Below are 17,642 nucleotides of genomic sequence, written 5' to 3'. Positions count from 1 at the left end.
GGTTGTAATGTCATGTCTGTCTCATGCATTAAATACTTACTACTTCATTATTATCGTATTAAAATGGTAAGCAACACTGAGAATATGGCTTTTGTGGTTCCATTGCAAAACCTTGTATAAACATTTAATCTTGGGTGTGGATTGTGAAGTACAAACTTTCATTCTTGACTGTTACTGGTTTTAATGGTGTGAGTCACTACTGCAATATAAACTGAAAAGGTCTTATGAGGAAATAAGGTAAGTACACACACTGCCAAGGCAGATAGATTTCTCAATGCCATATCTATCAATGTGTCTAATGCTGTTTGATAAATTTTGGCATACTTTTAGACTTGGCATAGATTACAACAAATATGGGCTAAAATCTCGTTACATATTTTTTTTTCTGTAAATAGTGTTGCAAATTAGACCATAGCCATGTTTTGAACAGCTTCACCCCTTTTTTGTGGTATTAAGTGTGTCCAAAAAGTGTTAAAAACACTTTATAAATTTGTGGCAAATCATATTGGACTGTCTTTGTTTTTATAAACATAAATTATTCCAGAAATTTAACATATTTTGCTTAGCAAGGCCTTGGAATTGGAATTTACAGCTGATTTTGAGGTAGTTTCTGCCTTGATTCTGCTGCAGATTCCATATCTTAAAACTCCCTACTGATTAGGCCCATTCTGCTGCAAGGAGCCAAGGACCAAAAAATGAAGAGGAATCTGAGGCGGGTGTCAGCAACAAATTCCTCTTCTATCCAATGTGTGAACAGGCCTAAACCTATTTGATTGGTTTTGGTATGAGAACAGTTACAAGGCACATAGTACATTCTACGTTTATTTAGAAACATCTATGTCTTGATACTTCTACCAGTAACTATTTGCATTGTGACCAAGATTCATTCTCTCTGGACTGGGCTCATTTTATAGCCTTCATGCCAAATGCATGAAAGATAGAGGGCAGAATCTAGTCACAAGTGATGATTTTATTGGGGAACTGTGAACTAACGTCTGACGGTTTTATTTTATACTTATGACTTGTGCTGCTGCATTTAATTCTATAACATAACTTTGTCAAAAGCTAATAAAAAAAAAAACTAATAAAATACCAATTATAGCCCAAGTTGAAATATGTGGTACATACATTCATTGTAGGCTCTTTTTTTTCCTGTGTTTTCTAGGCACAATATTTTGAAAACTTATCAAGGCGGAAAATCATGGAGAAGAGCATAAACCAAAGAAAACTGCGAGTATGTGTGGCAACGTGCAACAGAGCAGATTACTCCAAGCTGGCTCCTATTATGTTTGGCATCAAGACCGAATCTGAGAACTTAGAACTTAGTGTAGTGGTTATTGGATCACATCTGATTGATGACTATGGGTAAGATGTGCATTTTCCTTTTATTTTATTTTTTTCTTTTCTTCTTTTAGACTTCTTTGGACATTTCCCATCTTTTGTGTTGATCCTGTACACTATGAGTGTAAAACTTTAAGCTATAGTGTAGATTGACTCCAGTTTTTACATAATTAGGCCTCAAAAAATGTTGTAAGTTGAGAGATTGACCAGTTTTGTAGAGTTCAACAGACGATTCAGACTTGGACACCACTGCAATCCTTTTTCCTACCAGTGAGTGTTTCCTTGTTCTCTTTTTAAATGCAACACTGTGTGCACCCATCACCATATGATAGGTCATCTATAAGATGCCGCTATATAGAGAAGTTAACCACTTGACCTAGTAAAGACTACCAGTAAAGAAGATAATAGATTCCAATCTTAAGCATTTTAATTATGTTTGTGCAAGTCTTTAACCAATGGGGTAACCCTTGTAGCATCACCTTCCTCCTGTGTTGCTACATAGTTAGGCTAGACTTAAACAACCGTATTGAATGTACGGTCCGCAAGTTGCTGATCAGCAACACTAGTTGCTGATCGGCAACATAGACTCCACAGACGTCCGTGTCCTGCCGCACTGGGCGAGTCCGTGCAGTGCCGTGAATTACGGACATGTTCTGTAAAGTGCGGACCTCGGTTGCGGCCAGGCACACCACGGCTAAAATATCCTGTGGTGTAAGAGGCCGCATTGAATATAATGTGTCCACAAATGGTAGTACGGTTGAAAAAAGGCATATGTACATCAAGTTTAACCACGGTATGGGAAAGGAAAAGAGTCTGGCTCATTTTCTCATGTCTTGTCTCTGCTATATACATTTTCTGTGAACCTGATTGGGCTATCAAAACCTGGGCAACCTCTCCAAATAAAGTATTAGAGGCCATAAAACGTGGCATCTTTAAATTGTGACTTTTTTTTTTCTATTTATTTATATTTTTTAAGGACATTTACTGTATACAGGAGACAATGTCCCTATAAGTATATGTTCACACAGTGGAACTTGGAGAGGTATTTGAAGCGGTATTCTGCCAAAAATCTTCTCCAGTCTGCCCGCCATTGTTTTCAACCGCAGTGAAAAAGTGTCCTGCTTGGTGTTGCCACCATCAAAGGATTTGCGCAGAAACCATGGTGCGAGGCTTCACACTTGATTGAGGCTAGTCACTCATGCAAACTCATGGCAGAAAGCTAAAGCTCGGCTTTAGATGTGAACATGCCATAAAGTGTTTAGAGTGTTATTTTTAGGATGGCAGCAATTAGCAAGAGTGTGAATTTAAGCCATTTTATTATTTTTTATCATGGACAATATGTTCATTCGCTGCTGATACTCAAAATTGACTTTTGGATATTATGGTTCAATCCTGTTGTGTGCTTGTCAAATTATACCACAGGTAAGTATTTTTATGATGTTAACTGGCTTTGTCCTGATTTCTCCTTTTTGTTTTGATGTATAGCAATACCTATCGCATGATTGAACAAGATGACTTTGACATCCAAGCAAGATTACATACAATTGTAAGAGGAGAAGATGAAGCAGCTATGGTGGAGTCTGTGGGACTTGCTTTAGTAAAATTGCCAGATGTTCTAAACCGGTTAAAGCCAGACATCATTATTGTTCATGGAGATAGATTTGATGCCTTAGCATTGGCTACAAGTGCTGCACTTATGAACATAAGAATCCTTCACATAGAAGGAGGTGAAGTCAGTGGAACAATTGATGACTCAATCAGACATGCCATTACTAAACTGTCTCATTACCATGTTTGCTGTACCCGAAGTGCAGAACAACATCTAATTGCTATGTGTGAAGACCATGACCGCATCCTTCTGGCTGGTTGTCCTTCTTATGACAAGCTTCTGAATCTGAAAAACAAGGACTACATGGGGGTTATCAAAGCATGGCTTGGTATGTATAACAGTAATGCATAATACATGCACTTACTTTGCTGTGTGTTTAGTTTCTTTAATATGATTTCTGTAACACAGTAACCTTGTTTATAGAGTAGCCTCTGAGACTTTCTCTACCGAAAAATCACTTTAAAGGGAAATGCATCAGATTTATATTGCCTGATTGATCCCATCAACAGCACTGACAACTAAATTGTACTGTCGTAAAACAGTTAAAAAAAAAATGCACAGAGATACTTCACAAGGTAACTGATCAAACGCTGCTGATCATGCCAAGCCTGCTTTACTGTCAGCCAAACTCAAACAACCATTTGCGGCATCTGTATGGCTGATTGCAAGAAAATCTGTGTATGGCCATCTTTAGAAACCCGAAGCCGGAGTTCAATAAACTATAACGTTTTACTCTGCTTCAAAGACAACATGGTATTTTAATTGTGAAGCAGTACCTCTGAATTGATTGGTTCGACTTTCGCTGTTTGGCTCTTTCCAAGCTTGATACTTCTCAAAGGCTAAGGCCCCGCGTTCTGGAAACAGCAATTTTTGGTGCAGATTTTGCTGCAGTTTTTTTTAGCTTAAGTTACAAGTGACTTGAAAAGGAATGGAAGATATAAAGGAAGATCTTAGATGTTTCTCTTCTGTTAAATCCACTTCTGAATTCGGCTCAAAAAAAATGCAGCAAAATCTGCAACAACAAAAAAACGCTGCCTTTCCGCAATGTGGGGCCTTAGCCTAAAACTGATGACAGTTTTTTCTTAGGCTAGTATTAGGGTCCGTTCACACGGGGTAAGAGGGGGTGAATTTTTACGCCACCTTAGAATCTGCCCCCTCACAATAGAGGTCTATGTAGACCTCTAGCTTCCTTTTTTCCGTGAGCGCTATGTTCCCTCTCACGGAAAAAAGAAGCGTGCTGCCCTTTCTTCAGGCGGATTCCACGGCTGATTCAGCCCCTGCGTCCGCCTCGCGACAGCACCCTCCAGACTAGGCCCATTTATTTGGGCCTACTCCGGAGCAGCAAGCGCATTTTGGTCCTATTCTGACGCGCCTTCCCACATCAAAATCGGGAACAAAATACGTGGTCACAAGCCCTGTTTGAACTAGCCCTTAAGGGAGCCTTCACACGGAGTTTACGGTCCGCTCATTCAGACACGTGTCAAAGTGATCGCTGTAAAACACAATTCCATAGACTTCAATGTGTGCCAGCCTTACGCACGCTACACATTGAAATCAATGGGTTTAAAAGCCTCCCATTGATCTCAATGTGTAGCGCGCGTAAGACTGGCACAAGTATATGGGATTGTGTTTTACAGTGGTCACTTTTGACACGTGTTTATGTGTCTGAATGAGCGGAGCGTAAACTCTGTGTGAAGGCTCCCTAGGAGTGTATTATGCCTTCTGCACTTGCATTATGGACATGTTTCCCAGCCTAATCATAGGTCTGCTGACCCAAACTTATAGCATTATACTGTCACTTTGGGTTAGTAACTGGATGACCATGTGCCTACTATGCATCCAGACCACAGGAAAAGGTTCAATGGTTAAACAGGACTGAACTCTGAAATGACGTTCCCTTTTTATGGTATATTGCTGAAAATATCAGTTTGTGGAGGAGAAAGTATGCCTAAGGCAGGATTCACGCATGAAGTTTTTGAGTCAAACCTAGAACTGGATCTAAAAGTATCAAAACTTCTTCTCTTTTTACATCCACTCCTCTATTTCTCTAAAAGCTGCACCTATGTGAATCCAGCCATAAAATGAAGCAAAGTTTAGGAACTGTGTAAATGTAAAATGTATTTTAATAGCTGGGCAGGACCCTGATGTCATCTCACAAAATGATGCCGTCTGGAAACTTAATTAAAATGAAAAAAAAAAATTCTGTTTTCCTTGCACAGTTCTTTCCATATTGAAACCTTGCCCTTAGCTAATCATGTTGTAATACTCCCATCACTACAAAGTGTATAGAAGCATTTTCTGTGACTACAGCCATTTGAAAGGAGTGAGATGAGCAGAAATTTTTTTTTTTTTTTTACATATGTCTGTCTTTTACAACAGCAACTGAGCTTTTGGTTTTATCTTTTTTTTTTTTCCTCATAGGTGATGATGTGAAGCCTGGGGAATATATTGTAGCTCTGCAGCACCCAGTTACCACCGATATTAAACATTCAGTCAAAATGTTTGAATTCACCCTAGATGCTCTCCTTTCATTCAACAAGAAAACATTGGTGCTGTTTCCAAACATTGATGCAGGTGAGATGCTGTAGAAAAGCATATGAACCTTTTTGGTTTCCACTTGCATATTTTTGATGTGGTCCTTTTCATGGTCGCTGAGTTTGAGTGTTGTCTAGTTTTGCTACGTGAAGTTTCTCCCTGGGTAAATAATGAATTTTTGCTTGTTACAGGAAGTAAAGAAATGGTGCGAGTGATGAGGAAGAAAGGTGTGGAGCACCATCCCAACTTCAGAGCAGTCAAGCATGTACCATTTGAACAGTTCATCCAGTTGGTTGCACATGCAGGATGTATGATCGGTAACAGCAGCTGTGGTGTGCGCGAGGCAGGAGCTTTTGGAACACCCGTTATCAATTTGGGAACACGACAAACTGGAAGAGAAACAGGTGAGGATGGATTAACGAAATTTACACACACACACACACACACACTCTAATACACATATGGACTTCATTTATTTTCTGATATGGTTTTAGAACTGACGTTGGTTTCACACTAGCGCCCGGAGTCCATTCTCAGCTTTCCGTCTTCTGCATGCTGTGAGCACCGGTGAGCGTTTTATGCGCTCCACCACGAAAAAGTTTTTTTTAAATTGGACACAGAGTACTGAATGTCCGATTTAAAAAAAAAAAAAAAACGGTTTCGCGGCGGAGAGCATAAAACACTCACCGGCGCTCACGGCTGGACATCTTTCAAACCCATTCAAATGAATGGGTATGAAAGAGTCCTGCAGGTTTCTGTCTCCTGCTCAGTTTTGTGCAGGAAATGGAAACCTGCAGAACAGAGACCGGGCGCAGATGTGAACAAGCCCTCAGTCTGATTTTCATGACTTGATTTATTGGTGTAGAGAAAAGGACATTGTACACTTTTCTAATATACATGTATTTTATATGGCTCACACATCTTTATTGTATTAGTGCAGTAGTCTGTCTCTAAAGAAAGAATGCACATTTTTAGTCTTGTGAAATACATTGGTAAGAGAACTGAATTGAACAATGGAAAACTGATGTCTTTAATAGTAAAGGAAGCATGATTATAAAATATTGTTAAACCACCAGTTGCCACTTATATACTGAGGAGAATGAGCCTCAATGGAGGGGGAGTTTTGAGGGGCACTATGATAGGTTATAGTAATGGCCTACTGCCAGTCTTTAATCAGATTTTAACCATGTGTAAGTCTCACATGTATATGTAATTTTTAAATTTTTTCTTTTACCTTTATTTAGGTGAAAATGTGCTTCATGTACGTGATGCAGACACAGAGAATAAAATAATTCACGCATTGCAGCTCCAATTTGGAAAACGTTATCCTTGGTAAGTGTATTCCCACCTGAATAAGTAAGTTTTAGGGTGCATTGAATGACCAGAAGAAGTACAGATTACAGTAAAGATGGTCTGTCTAATGATGGACAACAACCGCTCCTGAGAGACCCTATTGACTATAATGGAGATTGTCAGGTATCTGTTTTTCTCCTTTATGCTTAAGTCCCACTTGCAGTACACTTTTTTTTTTTTTTTCTTCTCTCTCCTATGATTTTAGATGGATTTTGGGCTAGACTGACACCGGTGCAAATGTGAACATGGCTTCACTGTGTTTATATAAAGACTTCTCTGTGTTAGTGGAGGGGAAAAAAGTTTGTTTATAAAATAACAATTCTGCATTCTTTTCTTTTTTTGTTGTATCTCTTTATTGTGCTGTTCCTGTTATTATTCCTTCTAAAATGTAAGAATACATCAACAATTTGATGTTACTAGATTGGGATGTGTCACCTTTCGGTGTCCAGTCAGTGCTGACAGGGCCAGTCTATGTATGGGAAACACTCCAGTTGTCAATCTATTTGTAAATGTTTAGGAAGCATAATAGAGGAATGACATTATGAATTATGAAAAAAAGATGCTCCAGTATTATTTTTTCATGGAGCAGGTTTTTCTTTACACTTTGCAACTAAGCACAATTTATTTTCTCTTTCACAGCTCAAAAATCTATGGCGATGGCAATTCTGTTCCAAGAATTGTAAAGTTTCTTAAATCAATCAGTTTGTCAGAACCTCTTCAAAAGAAGTTTTGCTTTCCCCCAGTGAAAGAAAGTATCTCTCAAGATATTGATCACATTTTGGAAACTCTGAGTGCTTTGGCTGTTGATCTAGGAGGAACAAATCTTAGGATAGCACTTGTCAGCATGAAGGTAGGTTATTTCATAGTACAGCTTGTCACTCATGAAATTTATATATATATTACATATCCATATATATATATATATATATATACTGTATATAAATATATATTATCCTACTAATACTATACTAACACTGATATACTTATATTATATAAGTTTGTGTGTTTAGATGTCAGTTCCTCAATCACGCTAAAATTCCTGTACGGATTTGGATAAAATTCGGCACATAGATAGTTTGTAACCTCGATTAAAACGTAGGCTACTTTTTATCCAGGTATATGACATGGCTTCACGACTGTTATGAATTTATGTTCACATACTATATTACACTGCTCCAGCAGCAGCTTATCTCAGGTCCCAGGGCTGTTATCTCTCTGTGTAAACACACGCTAACCCTGAGTGTACACACATTTGCATATTATCTGATCTGCTCCAGGCAGTGGAGACACACTGACATGGGCAAACACCTTTAATCCAAATTGGCAGTTTGTCAATTTTAAACATGCCGGAAAAAGAAAATCTAATTTGTCGCAAACAACGAGAGCTATGAAGGTAGCCAGAAGTCACAGAGTTCTCCTCAAGCAGAGCTGAGGGGGATTATGTACGCCAGCAACACATGAGTTATATGGCGTTGCAGTGAGCTGCTGAGATGCCGCAACAATTACAGACACGGTGCGAAGAACAACTTTAGTACCAGACCAACTTCAGAGCTGGCGGATCATCAACGCCAACAACACGCTCATTATATGGCATTGCAGTGAGCTGCTGAGGTGACGCAACAATCACAGGCACAGCGCGAGGAACGAGTTCAGCGGCAGGCCAGCTTGAGAGTTGCCAAAACGGCGGAGCATGTGGATCATCAATGCCAACAACACGTTCATTATATGGCTTTCCAGCGAGCTGCTGAGATGCCGGAAAAATAGCGAGCACAGCACGAGGAACGAATTCAGCGACGGGACAGCTTAAGAGCTGCCAAAACGCTGGAGCAGGAAAACCATCGATGGAAGCAATTTGCTGACTATAGGCGGATCATCCACTCCAACAACCCACAGACAAAGTCGCGGGCAGATGCTAGTATGATGTGATTAACATTATTTGTGTGGACTTTAGACTTTTACATCTTTTCTCTAAACCATTATGGTACTATGATCTTTCACCAATAAGAAAAAAATAGGGTGATCTAAAATTATATTGGCAGTACCTATATAAGTATTTCCATTTGAAAGATCAATCTAGTGTACAGTGTGCGATGTATTTTAAGGAAGAATTCAATTTGTGATTTAGTTGAGTAGATATGTTTCATGGAAACTTTCTTTTTAGGGGGAAATCATAAAGAAGTATGCCCAACCCAATCCTAAAACATATGAGGATAGAATTGAGTTGATTCTGAAGATGTGTGTTGAAGCAGCATCAGAAGCAGTCAGTCTGAACTGTAGAATACTTGGTGTAGGTATGTACCTGTTCTCTTTTGCAATTCCTTAGATAGGTATATAAAAATTTTCAATGTGAATAACTTGCGCAATAACTACTTCTTCACATACAGGTATTTCCACTGGTGGACGTGTAAACCCACATGAAGGTGTGGTTCTTCATTCTACAAAGCTGATTCAAGAGTGGAGCTCTGTGGACCTTCGAACTCCTCTATCAGACACCCTTCATCTGCCAGTATGGGTGGACAATGATGGTAATTGCGCTGCCCTAGCTGAGAGGAAGTTTGGTCAAGGCAAAGGAGTACAAGATTTTGTTACGGTTATTACTGGCACAGGTATGTATCATAGAGTTTAAGAAACATAAGGTAGATGTTCTACATGTAGTATATTTTTATATAATTTTATTTTTTGCTCTGCATGGTGCCGAGACATCTAGGCTTTCTGCAGTTTCTATCTCCTCTTTCCCCTATCCATAAAATACTGTTAACCGGCTGCTTAAAGCTGAAAATACTTCTGTCCCAAATCAAGTCCAAACACAGAGAAGGAAAAAGTGAAAAGAAATGGGCATGTTTGGTTTATAAACTAAATTACAAATTTACCATTTTCACCCACCCAATTGATATATCAAGTAGAGATGAGCGAGTACTGTTTGGATCAGCTGATCCGAACGGCACGCTCCATAGAAATGAATGGATGCACCTGGTACTTCCGCTTTGACGGCGGCTGGCCGCTTAACCCCCCGCGTGCCGGCTACGTCCATTGATTTCTATGCGAGCGTGCTGTTCGGATCGGCTGATCCGAACAGTACTCGCTCATCTCTAATATCAAGTGAAAAAGAAAGGGTTTAAAAACTTAGGTACACTCCATGTTCATTGTGGGTTTGTTTTTTTTGTTTACAAACAGCACCAAAGGTTCCTTGGGGCTGAAACCCCATGTTGCGAAAACACTGCATTTTACAGTACCTGCAAAGTGAATGTGATTCTAGCTAATCCAATCCACACATTGCAGGAAAAAATTGTAGCAGAAAAACTGCATTTTCAAAAATGTTTGCATTTTTGAAAATTTCAGAATGTCAATTAAACCTGTGGAAATGGTGGCATTTTCCATATAGGCATAAGGGCAGTGAGTCCACAGAGGAAAACTGCAAAAACGCAATGAAAAATGCTGCGGGAAAAAATAGTGGTACGTCACCACCGTGGTTTTTTTTCCCCCCAGTGTTTCTTTGCTGCTTTACCCTACATGAGGCCTTAGTTTTAACCCCTTAGCGACCCTTGACGTAACTGTACATCATGGGTCGCATGGGGATGTATGGAGCGAGCTCACACGCTGAGCTCGCTCCATACACGGCAGATGCCGGCTGTATAATACAGTCAGGACCTGCCACTAACAGCAGCGGTCGGTGCCCGAGCCGATCGCTGCTGTTAACCCTTTACATACTGCGGTCAAACGTGACCGCAGTGTGTAAACGGCGGCACAGGCGCCGCCATGTTTTGCCGATCGCCGCCCTCCTGAACGTCACATGAGGGCGGTGATCGGTTGCTATGACAGCCGGAAGCCTATTGAAGGCTTCCAGGCTTGTCTCTGCACAAGATCTATTAGACGATGCCAGAGGCATCGTGTAATCGAAGTGCTGCGATTTTGCTATTCACTGCAATACTGTAGTATTGCAGTGAATAGTATGAGCGATCAGACCCCCTAGGTTTCAAGGTACCTAAGGGGTCTGATCATAAATGTAACAGAAGAAAAAAAAAAGTTTTTAAAAGTATTAAAAAAATAAAAAAAATATAAAAGTTCAAATCACCCCCCTTTCCCTAGATTAGCTATAAAAGTAATTAAAGAACATTAAACATAAACATATTAGGTATCCCCGCGCTCCAAAATGCCTGAACTATTAGAATATTAAAACATTTATCCCGTACTGCGAACGGCGTAGCGGCAAAAAAAATAAAAACAGCCAAAAAGCATTTTTTTCAACACTTTGCCTCCTATAAAAAATTGAATAAAAAGTGATCAAACCATCAGATCTTTCCCCAAATGGTATCAATAGAAACGTCATCTTGTCCCGCATAAAAAGACACCAAAACCAGCTCCATACATGGAAATATGGAAAAGTTACAGGTGTTAGAACATGATGACACAATTTTTTTTTTCTATTTTGCAAAGTTTATCATTTTTTTAAAAGTATCAAAACATTTCAAATACTATATAAATTTGGTATCACCGCGTTCGTACTGACACGTAGAACACAGGTAACATGTCATTTGTACCAAACAGTGAACGCTGTAAAAATTAAATGGCGCAAATGCATTTTTTCTCCAATTGCACCTCATTCTGAATTTTTTTCCAGCTTCCCAGTACATTGCACAGCATATTGAATGGTGCCATTACAAAGTACAATTTGTCCCGCAAACAATAAGCCATCATGTGACTCTGTGAACTGAAAAATGAAAAAGTTATGGCTCTTGAAATGTGAGGAGGGTAAAACGAAAATGCGAAACCAAAAAATGGCCTGGTCCTTAAGGGGTTAAGGCTAAGGGACGTCCTGCAGCAAAAAAGCACTGCGGTTCTTCCTGCAGCGCTTTAGACAGAAAGTTCTTGGAGTTTTCGTCTGTGGACTTTGTTTGTAGTATACATGAAAACTATGCAAATACAAAATTCACGTTAAAAGAAAGAAAAAAAATAATAATAATTTTTTCACCTTCATAGCAGTGTATTTGATGTTTCAGGTATCGGAGGAGGAGTTATCCATCACAATGAACTTGTACATGGCAGCTCATTTTGTGCCGGTGAGCTGGGGCATATCATGGTGTCTTTTGATGGTCCAGAGTGCATGTGTGGCAGTCACGGCTGCATAGAAGCATTTGCTTCAGGAATTGCCTTGCAAAGAGAGGCAAAGAAACTGCATGATGGTGAGTTCAAATGATTTTTTTTATTTTTTTTGTCCCCTTGCTGCATGCACATTTGTCACTAGGTGGCAGTAATACTCTGGCCTTCCCATAGTTATTTTCTAAGTCTGCTTCAGTTCCTACAACAGTATATACATATATTTAGGCAAGAGCAGTTTGTCTCTCATATAATTTGTACTTTTAGAGAATTTTAATGATTGTCTTTACGAATGAATAAGATTTTTATTCTAACATTCAACACCTTGTTTCCTGCTGTCCAGAGGATTTGTTGTTGGTAGAGGATATGTCATTGAAGAATGATGAATGTGTTACAGCTGTACATCTTATCCAAGCAGCAAAACTGGGAAATTCCAAAGCCTTCAATATTTTGAAGACAGGTATTACTAGCTTTAAAAATATTTTGTTGATTTATTTATTTTTTTATTTATTTATTTGCATGTATTCCTCCACCTCCCAGTACAAGTCTAGAGTACTTTCAGGGGGGCTTTCTTTGTAGCCCAGTGGATACAGGGATAACTAATGTGTATGTTTCGCAGTGTTTTAAGTACTTTTATATGTGTGCTAGGGAAGGGGGGGGGTGACTTTCAATTTTTAATTTGTTTATTGCATTTATTAGACCCTCTAGGGGTCTTGAACCCAAGGAGGTCTGATCACTAATGCAATGCATTACAAAATATCTGCATTTGTTTGGTAGACGGCGTCAAGCAGCCTTCCATACAAATGAATGGCAGACAAGCCTGGGAGCCTTCAGTAGGCTCCCAGCTGTCATGCCAATTGGACACCGGCCCCGTATCTCACTCCGAATGCCCGCAATCTCTGGCAAAATGGCTCCTCGGTCAGCTTTAACCAAGGTGCCTGGGAAAAGGGTTTAATGTCTGCGAACAGTACAGGCACTGATCGCCGGCATTAGTGCTGGGTCTCTGATGTATAAATTCATACAACCAGTTTAAATGTATCAAATACAAAGTTGATGAATCTATAGTAAGACTTCATCTCTCTGCCACAAGTTCCTTAGCAATAACTGATAGTTGCTCCCTGCTCTCTTCTCTCCTCACTATACGTATATAATCTGTTCCCTCTGTAAGTCAAGCAAGACTGATTCAGGAGAAACAGAGTAAATGGCAGGGGGCGAGCGAAAAGAGTCATATGTGGAGAAAGAAGCATTTTTTTATACAAAATTTGTAGAAAAGTTATTGACCATTTAAAAACATGTATTTCTGTATTAAATATACTGGTATATATAGTAACCTGTATTTATTTATTTTTATGCTTAACTAAACAGCTGGGACAGCTCTTGGTATCGGGATTGTGAACATCCTTCACACTATCAATCCATCATTGGTGATACTTTCTGGAGTCCTGGCAAACCAGTATGTAAATCCAGTGAAAGAAGTGATCCGCCAAAGAGGCTTAGCTTCAGTACAGAATGTCAATGTTGTTGTGTCCAATTTATCTGATCCTGCGCTCCTGGGAGCAGCGAGCATGGTGCTGGACTATACCACCCGTAGGACTTACTAGACCTTACATGGACTGTGTGGTTTTACCTGTTACACAGTCAGCATCAAGACTGTAAGGCCAGGTGTTTGTGCCTAAGTGAAGCTAGCTTATCTTTTCTACTGTACACCACTTTCTTCTGTAGTTGTCTTCCTTATTATTTTAGATGTAATATTGCCCTTGGTTGCTTAATATCGAATGGGAAATGGAACATAACCTATACAGAAAGAAGAAATCAAAGACAACCAGATATCCTTAAGAGTGGCTTAATGCGACTTGGTCCATACATTTTAGGGTTATAAAGATTCAATAGCTTTTGAAACTTTTGATCAAGAACAGGGCACAGATGAATGTTAAATGGCGCATATGTGGTTTTTATTTTTATTTTTTTTTCAATTGAAACAGAAACCATGTGCATATTGTTCAGGGTTTTGTGTCTGATCCCACATGTCAGGAGTAAGTGAACTTGTGTGCATGGTATTCCCATAGCAGTGAAAGAAGAGGGCCACAAATGTGTGATCACCTCTCCATTCATATTGGTAGAGGCAAGAGGCAGGAACCAGGGTAGACCACTGGACATAAGTGCGGACCCCTACGGTGGAAGACACATCTAACAGACATCCATGGCATCTGTAGGACATACCACAAATATTTAAGACAAGAATACCCCTTTAAGTTTCCTTGTCTGTATTTATTTAATTTTGCTATATAAATTTGTATATAGTAAAATATTTTACAAGTGTTGACCAGGATTACAATGGGTTTGTATAATACTGTAAATATCTGTAAATTTGTCAGTTTCCTAAATCTGCAGGTACAACACTTGAATCATCATATTGCTATGAGTACTACAGATGTGGTGTAAATGGTTTTACTTATCTTTCACATCGCTGCTGTAGGTGTAACGGTACATTATATATCATACCCATTCTGTACCAGTTAGACTGTGAACCTGACCTTTTCCATCATCCATTTTTCATTATATAAATGGGTATAAGGAAGCTCTGCCTTTGCCTAGAAAACTACAAGCGGTTTGCAGTTGTATTACAATCTGAATTGTCGTTTTTCTTAAGAAAAAGCCTATTTTTACCTCGAATGTAAAGACTGGAATAACATTCAAAAAGTGAAGTTTGTAAAATCAATTTCTTATGTTTATGTTGTAATTTAGTGGAATTATTAATAGCATATCCAAGTTTTGGAATATATTATGTACAAATGTTTGTTAAGGTTTATATATGTATAAATAAATGTGTATATCTACACATTTGCAACCAATATTATGCCTCTAAAATTATGCAAGTGTCTATATTATACAAATGAATTTCTACTTGGCCTGTGCAGATTTGTGCAGGAGACTTGTAGAAGGGAGTGTGGCTACGGGGGTTTGTAGTCTGTAAATGGTTATGGCAAGATACATATCGGTGTACATTTATTAAAAGTTTTGCAAAGGAGCAGTAAAACTTGTTTCAAATGTCAAACCTTGTGATCGGCAGACTTCTGCTTCACGTGTATTGTATACATACGATATGCTTTACTGCTGTTTTGTAATTACCAAATGTTCACTCAATAGCTTTAATTTTTCAACATTCCAGCTGCTGTCTAGATTTTTCTGCTATGTTTTGTGTCTTCATGCAAGATTTGTTACAGAATGTAGCACATTTTACCAACTCACGATTGTAGTAATGACTGGGAATGATAAAATTGAGTATTTTTATTGTTTTATGGAATGTTTATAGCCTGTTCATTCCTTCTTTTTATGTCATACAACACATTACACACAGGCAATAACTAGTATTTCATATTTATTTATTATGTAATTGTAAAACCATAATAATTTAATAGTACAAAATGACAATAAAGAGACCATTGGGAGACCATATAGTTTACTGTGTTTGAATTCTTTTGATAAAGTTATAGTATTGTATCATATACCATACTGCATGAAAATGGCTGAATCGGGGATACTAAGAAATGCACCATCATTGTTCAATACTCGCCTGTCAGAATATGGGTATAATTCGGGTTATCATAGTGAGCCACAAACCCTTGCCTATTTGTCCAGAGAAGGACAATCCCTTCTAATACCATACTTAAATCTGTGAGGTTCAGATTTCTGTTCAGGAAACCTATTAAAAAAAAAACAGCTACCTAAGGAAACCCTCGCACCCCATAGACTATAATGGGGGACTGTGTGGTTTCGCCATGAAACATGCAGAGAAAAAATTGCTGCTTGCTTGAAGAGGGACTAAAATCATGATGGGGGTCCAACTGGAGCACAAGAGAGGTGAGTACCATTGTTTTTTGTTTGTCAACTCTCCTGGGTCTGAAACCCAGAGTATAATAATAATTTGTGGATGATGTACCCCAAAAATCTAGAGTACTGCTGAACCTCACCTTTTTGCAAGATTTGCAACAAACATCATGGGGACATAATACTGTAGGGGGTGGGCGCATTGTGGGACATTATACTGTATGGAGGCTTCTATAGAACATTATACTGTTTGCAGGGGCCACTATGAGACATTATACTGTGTGCAGGAGCCACTATGAGACATTATACTGTGTGCAGGAGCCACTATGGGATATTATACTGTGTGGAGGGGCCGCTATGGGATATTATACTGCCTGGAGGCCACTTTGGGACATGGGGTGTGTAAAAGGGGTGTTATACTGTGTGAGGGCTGGGAAAGGGGGTGCTATTGTAATTCCCCCAAGTCCAAAGTTTGCTATGGGGCCCAGTCTTTGCTAGTTATGCCCCTGTATGGAGGTATTCTACTACAGTAGGCATTACGCCATAAAGACACAATATAGCAGCCTATTGAGTACTGAATAATACAGACCTGAAGAGACAGTGTGCTATTTCCAAAAATGGCAATCCTATATCTACAAATCTCACTGGACAGGTCATATACTATTTACAAAGCGGTCAATGCTGTTAATGTAGCACACTTTTTTTTTTTAGTTTTGTTGGTGTCTTCCCACTTGTACTATATGTGTGTGTGTGTATCTGGTATAGAAGACTGCACTTACACAGTTTATTTAGGCACTTCCTTCCCTATCCTCTACCTATATCCTTCCTTGTATTCATATCCCTTAGTTAGGTAACCTTGTATTATATTAATAGTATATTAGAAATTATAGCTCAAATAAATATAGCTGGTACTTAACTTCATTCCCTTGTTTGCATTTTAACCCTTTAGTGACCTAACACTTTAGGCTTAAACCCATTAACCGTTTATCCCTCTCTGCATTCCTGCTTTCATACTTTTTACATTTTATTTAAATGCAATACAAGACCGTATTTGATCAGTTTCTATTATTTTTTGGTTTTTGAGAGGCAAGATTATCAGAAAACACAAATTCTGACCTCTGAAATATTACTGTTGATAATGTAGAATAAATAACATTTTATTTTAGGGGTTGTTACAGATGTGTTGACACAAATTGTGTGTGTCTGTTGGTTAACAAGGAAACCTATGACTGCTTCCAAAAAGGAGATCTATGGTATAAAAAGGTGGAGCATCTACTACTCCTCAGAAGAAGCAAGAGAGATAAAGGCTCACGTTAACTTGTAACACATGACCTTTTATGGTCAAATTTTATTTTATTTTTTTCTTCGCTTGCTACATCCAGTGTCAAATAAACGACCATCACCAAAGAGAGAAAGATAGGGAGGGACAAATGCTTGTAAAAATTTCCTACCAAAAGAAAGATCAGCAAAGGCCCCAACTCCCAGCCTATAATGCTGAAAAAAGCTACAAGGTGAAGACCAGGTTGCCGCTTTGATTTTGATAGAATTTGATAGATTCCATAGGAGAACCAGTTTCTTCCACAGGATATTTTTCTCTCTTACATGTGCTGCCCCCATGATTTTGGTAAAGATTCTTGGAGCCATGGAGATCCCAAAGGGTAGGGCCTGTTACTGCTAATGTGGAACCATCCCTCCCCCCCCCCCCCCCCCCGTCCTCTCCCACCCCCCGATCTCTACTGCTACTTGGAAGAACTTCTGGTGTCCTGGAAAAATTGGAAAATGGTAATAAGTGTCTCACTGCCATCCAGCAGTTGGGGGTTAACAATCTCACTGACTGCATTGTCTCCATCTGAAATGCCTTGTAAGACAGATACTGATTTAA

The 17,642-nt window shown here is 39.0% G+C and overlaps 1 protein-coding gene across 2 annotated transcripts in view; it reads left to right on the top strand.

The window, feature by feature from the left end:
- The window catches only part of GNE (glucosamine (UDP-N-acetyl)-2-epimerase/N-acetylmannosamine kinase), a 39,823-nt gene extending 24,485 nt beyond the window's left edge, over nucleotides 1-15,338 (top strand). For both annotated transcript variants that reach the window (XM_075280425.1, XM_075280426.1), the window contains exons 2-12: nucleotides 1,166-1,365; nucleotides 2,827-3,278; nucleotides 5,372-5,524; nucleotides 5,677-5,889; nucleotides 6,730-6,817; nucleotides 7,478-7,688; nucleotides 9,000-9,129; nucleotides 9,223-9,444; nucleotides 11,836-12,018; nucleotides 12,276-12,392; nucleotides 13,298-15,338. In XM_075280425.1, the coding sequence (XP_075136526.1) occupies nucleotides 1,166-1,365; nucleotides 2,827-3,278; nucleotides 5,372-5,524; nucleotides 5,677-5,889; nucleotides 6,730-6,817; nucleotides 7,478-7,688; nucleotides 9,000-9,129; nucleotides 9,223-9,444; nucleotides 11,836-12,018; nucleotides 12,276-12,392; nucleotides 13,298-13,533 (2,205 nt within the window). In that variant the 3' untranslated portion in view covers nucleotides 13,534-15,338. The remainder of the gene's footprint in view (nucleotides 1-1,165; nucleotides 1,366-2,826; nucleotides 3,279-5,371; nucleotides 5,525-5,676; nucleotides 5,890-6,729; nucleotides 6,818-7,477; nucleotides 7,689-8,999; nucleotides 9,130-9,222; nucleotides 9,445-11,835; nucleotides 12,019-12,275; nucleotides 12,393-13,297) is intronic.
- The last annotated feature ends 2,304 nt before the right edge of the window (nucleotides 15,339-17,642 follow it).

This window comes from Leptodactylus fuscus, chromosome 1, assembly GCF_031893055.1.
Source record: "Leptodactylus fuscus isolate aLepFus1 chromosome 1, aLepFus1.hap2, whole genome shotgun sequence".
NCBI classification, from domain to species: Eukaryota; Metazoa; Chordata; class Amphibia; order Anura; family Leptodactylidae; genus Leptodactylus; species Leptodactylus fuscus.
The sequence above is the reverse complement of the archived record's forward strand: the minus strand, read 5'-3'. Positions and strand labels throughout refer to the sequence as shown.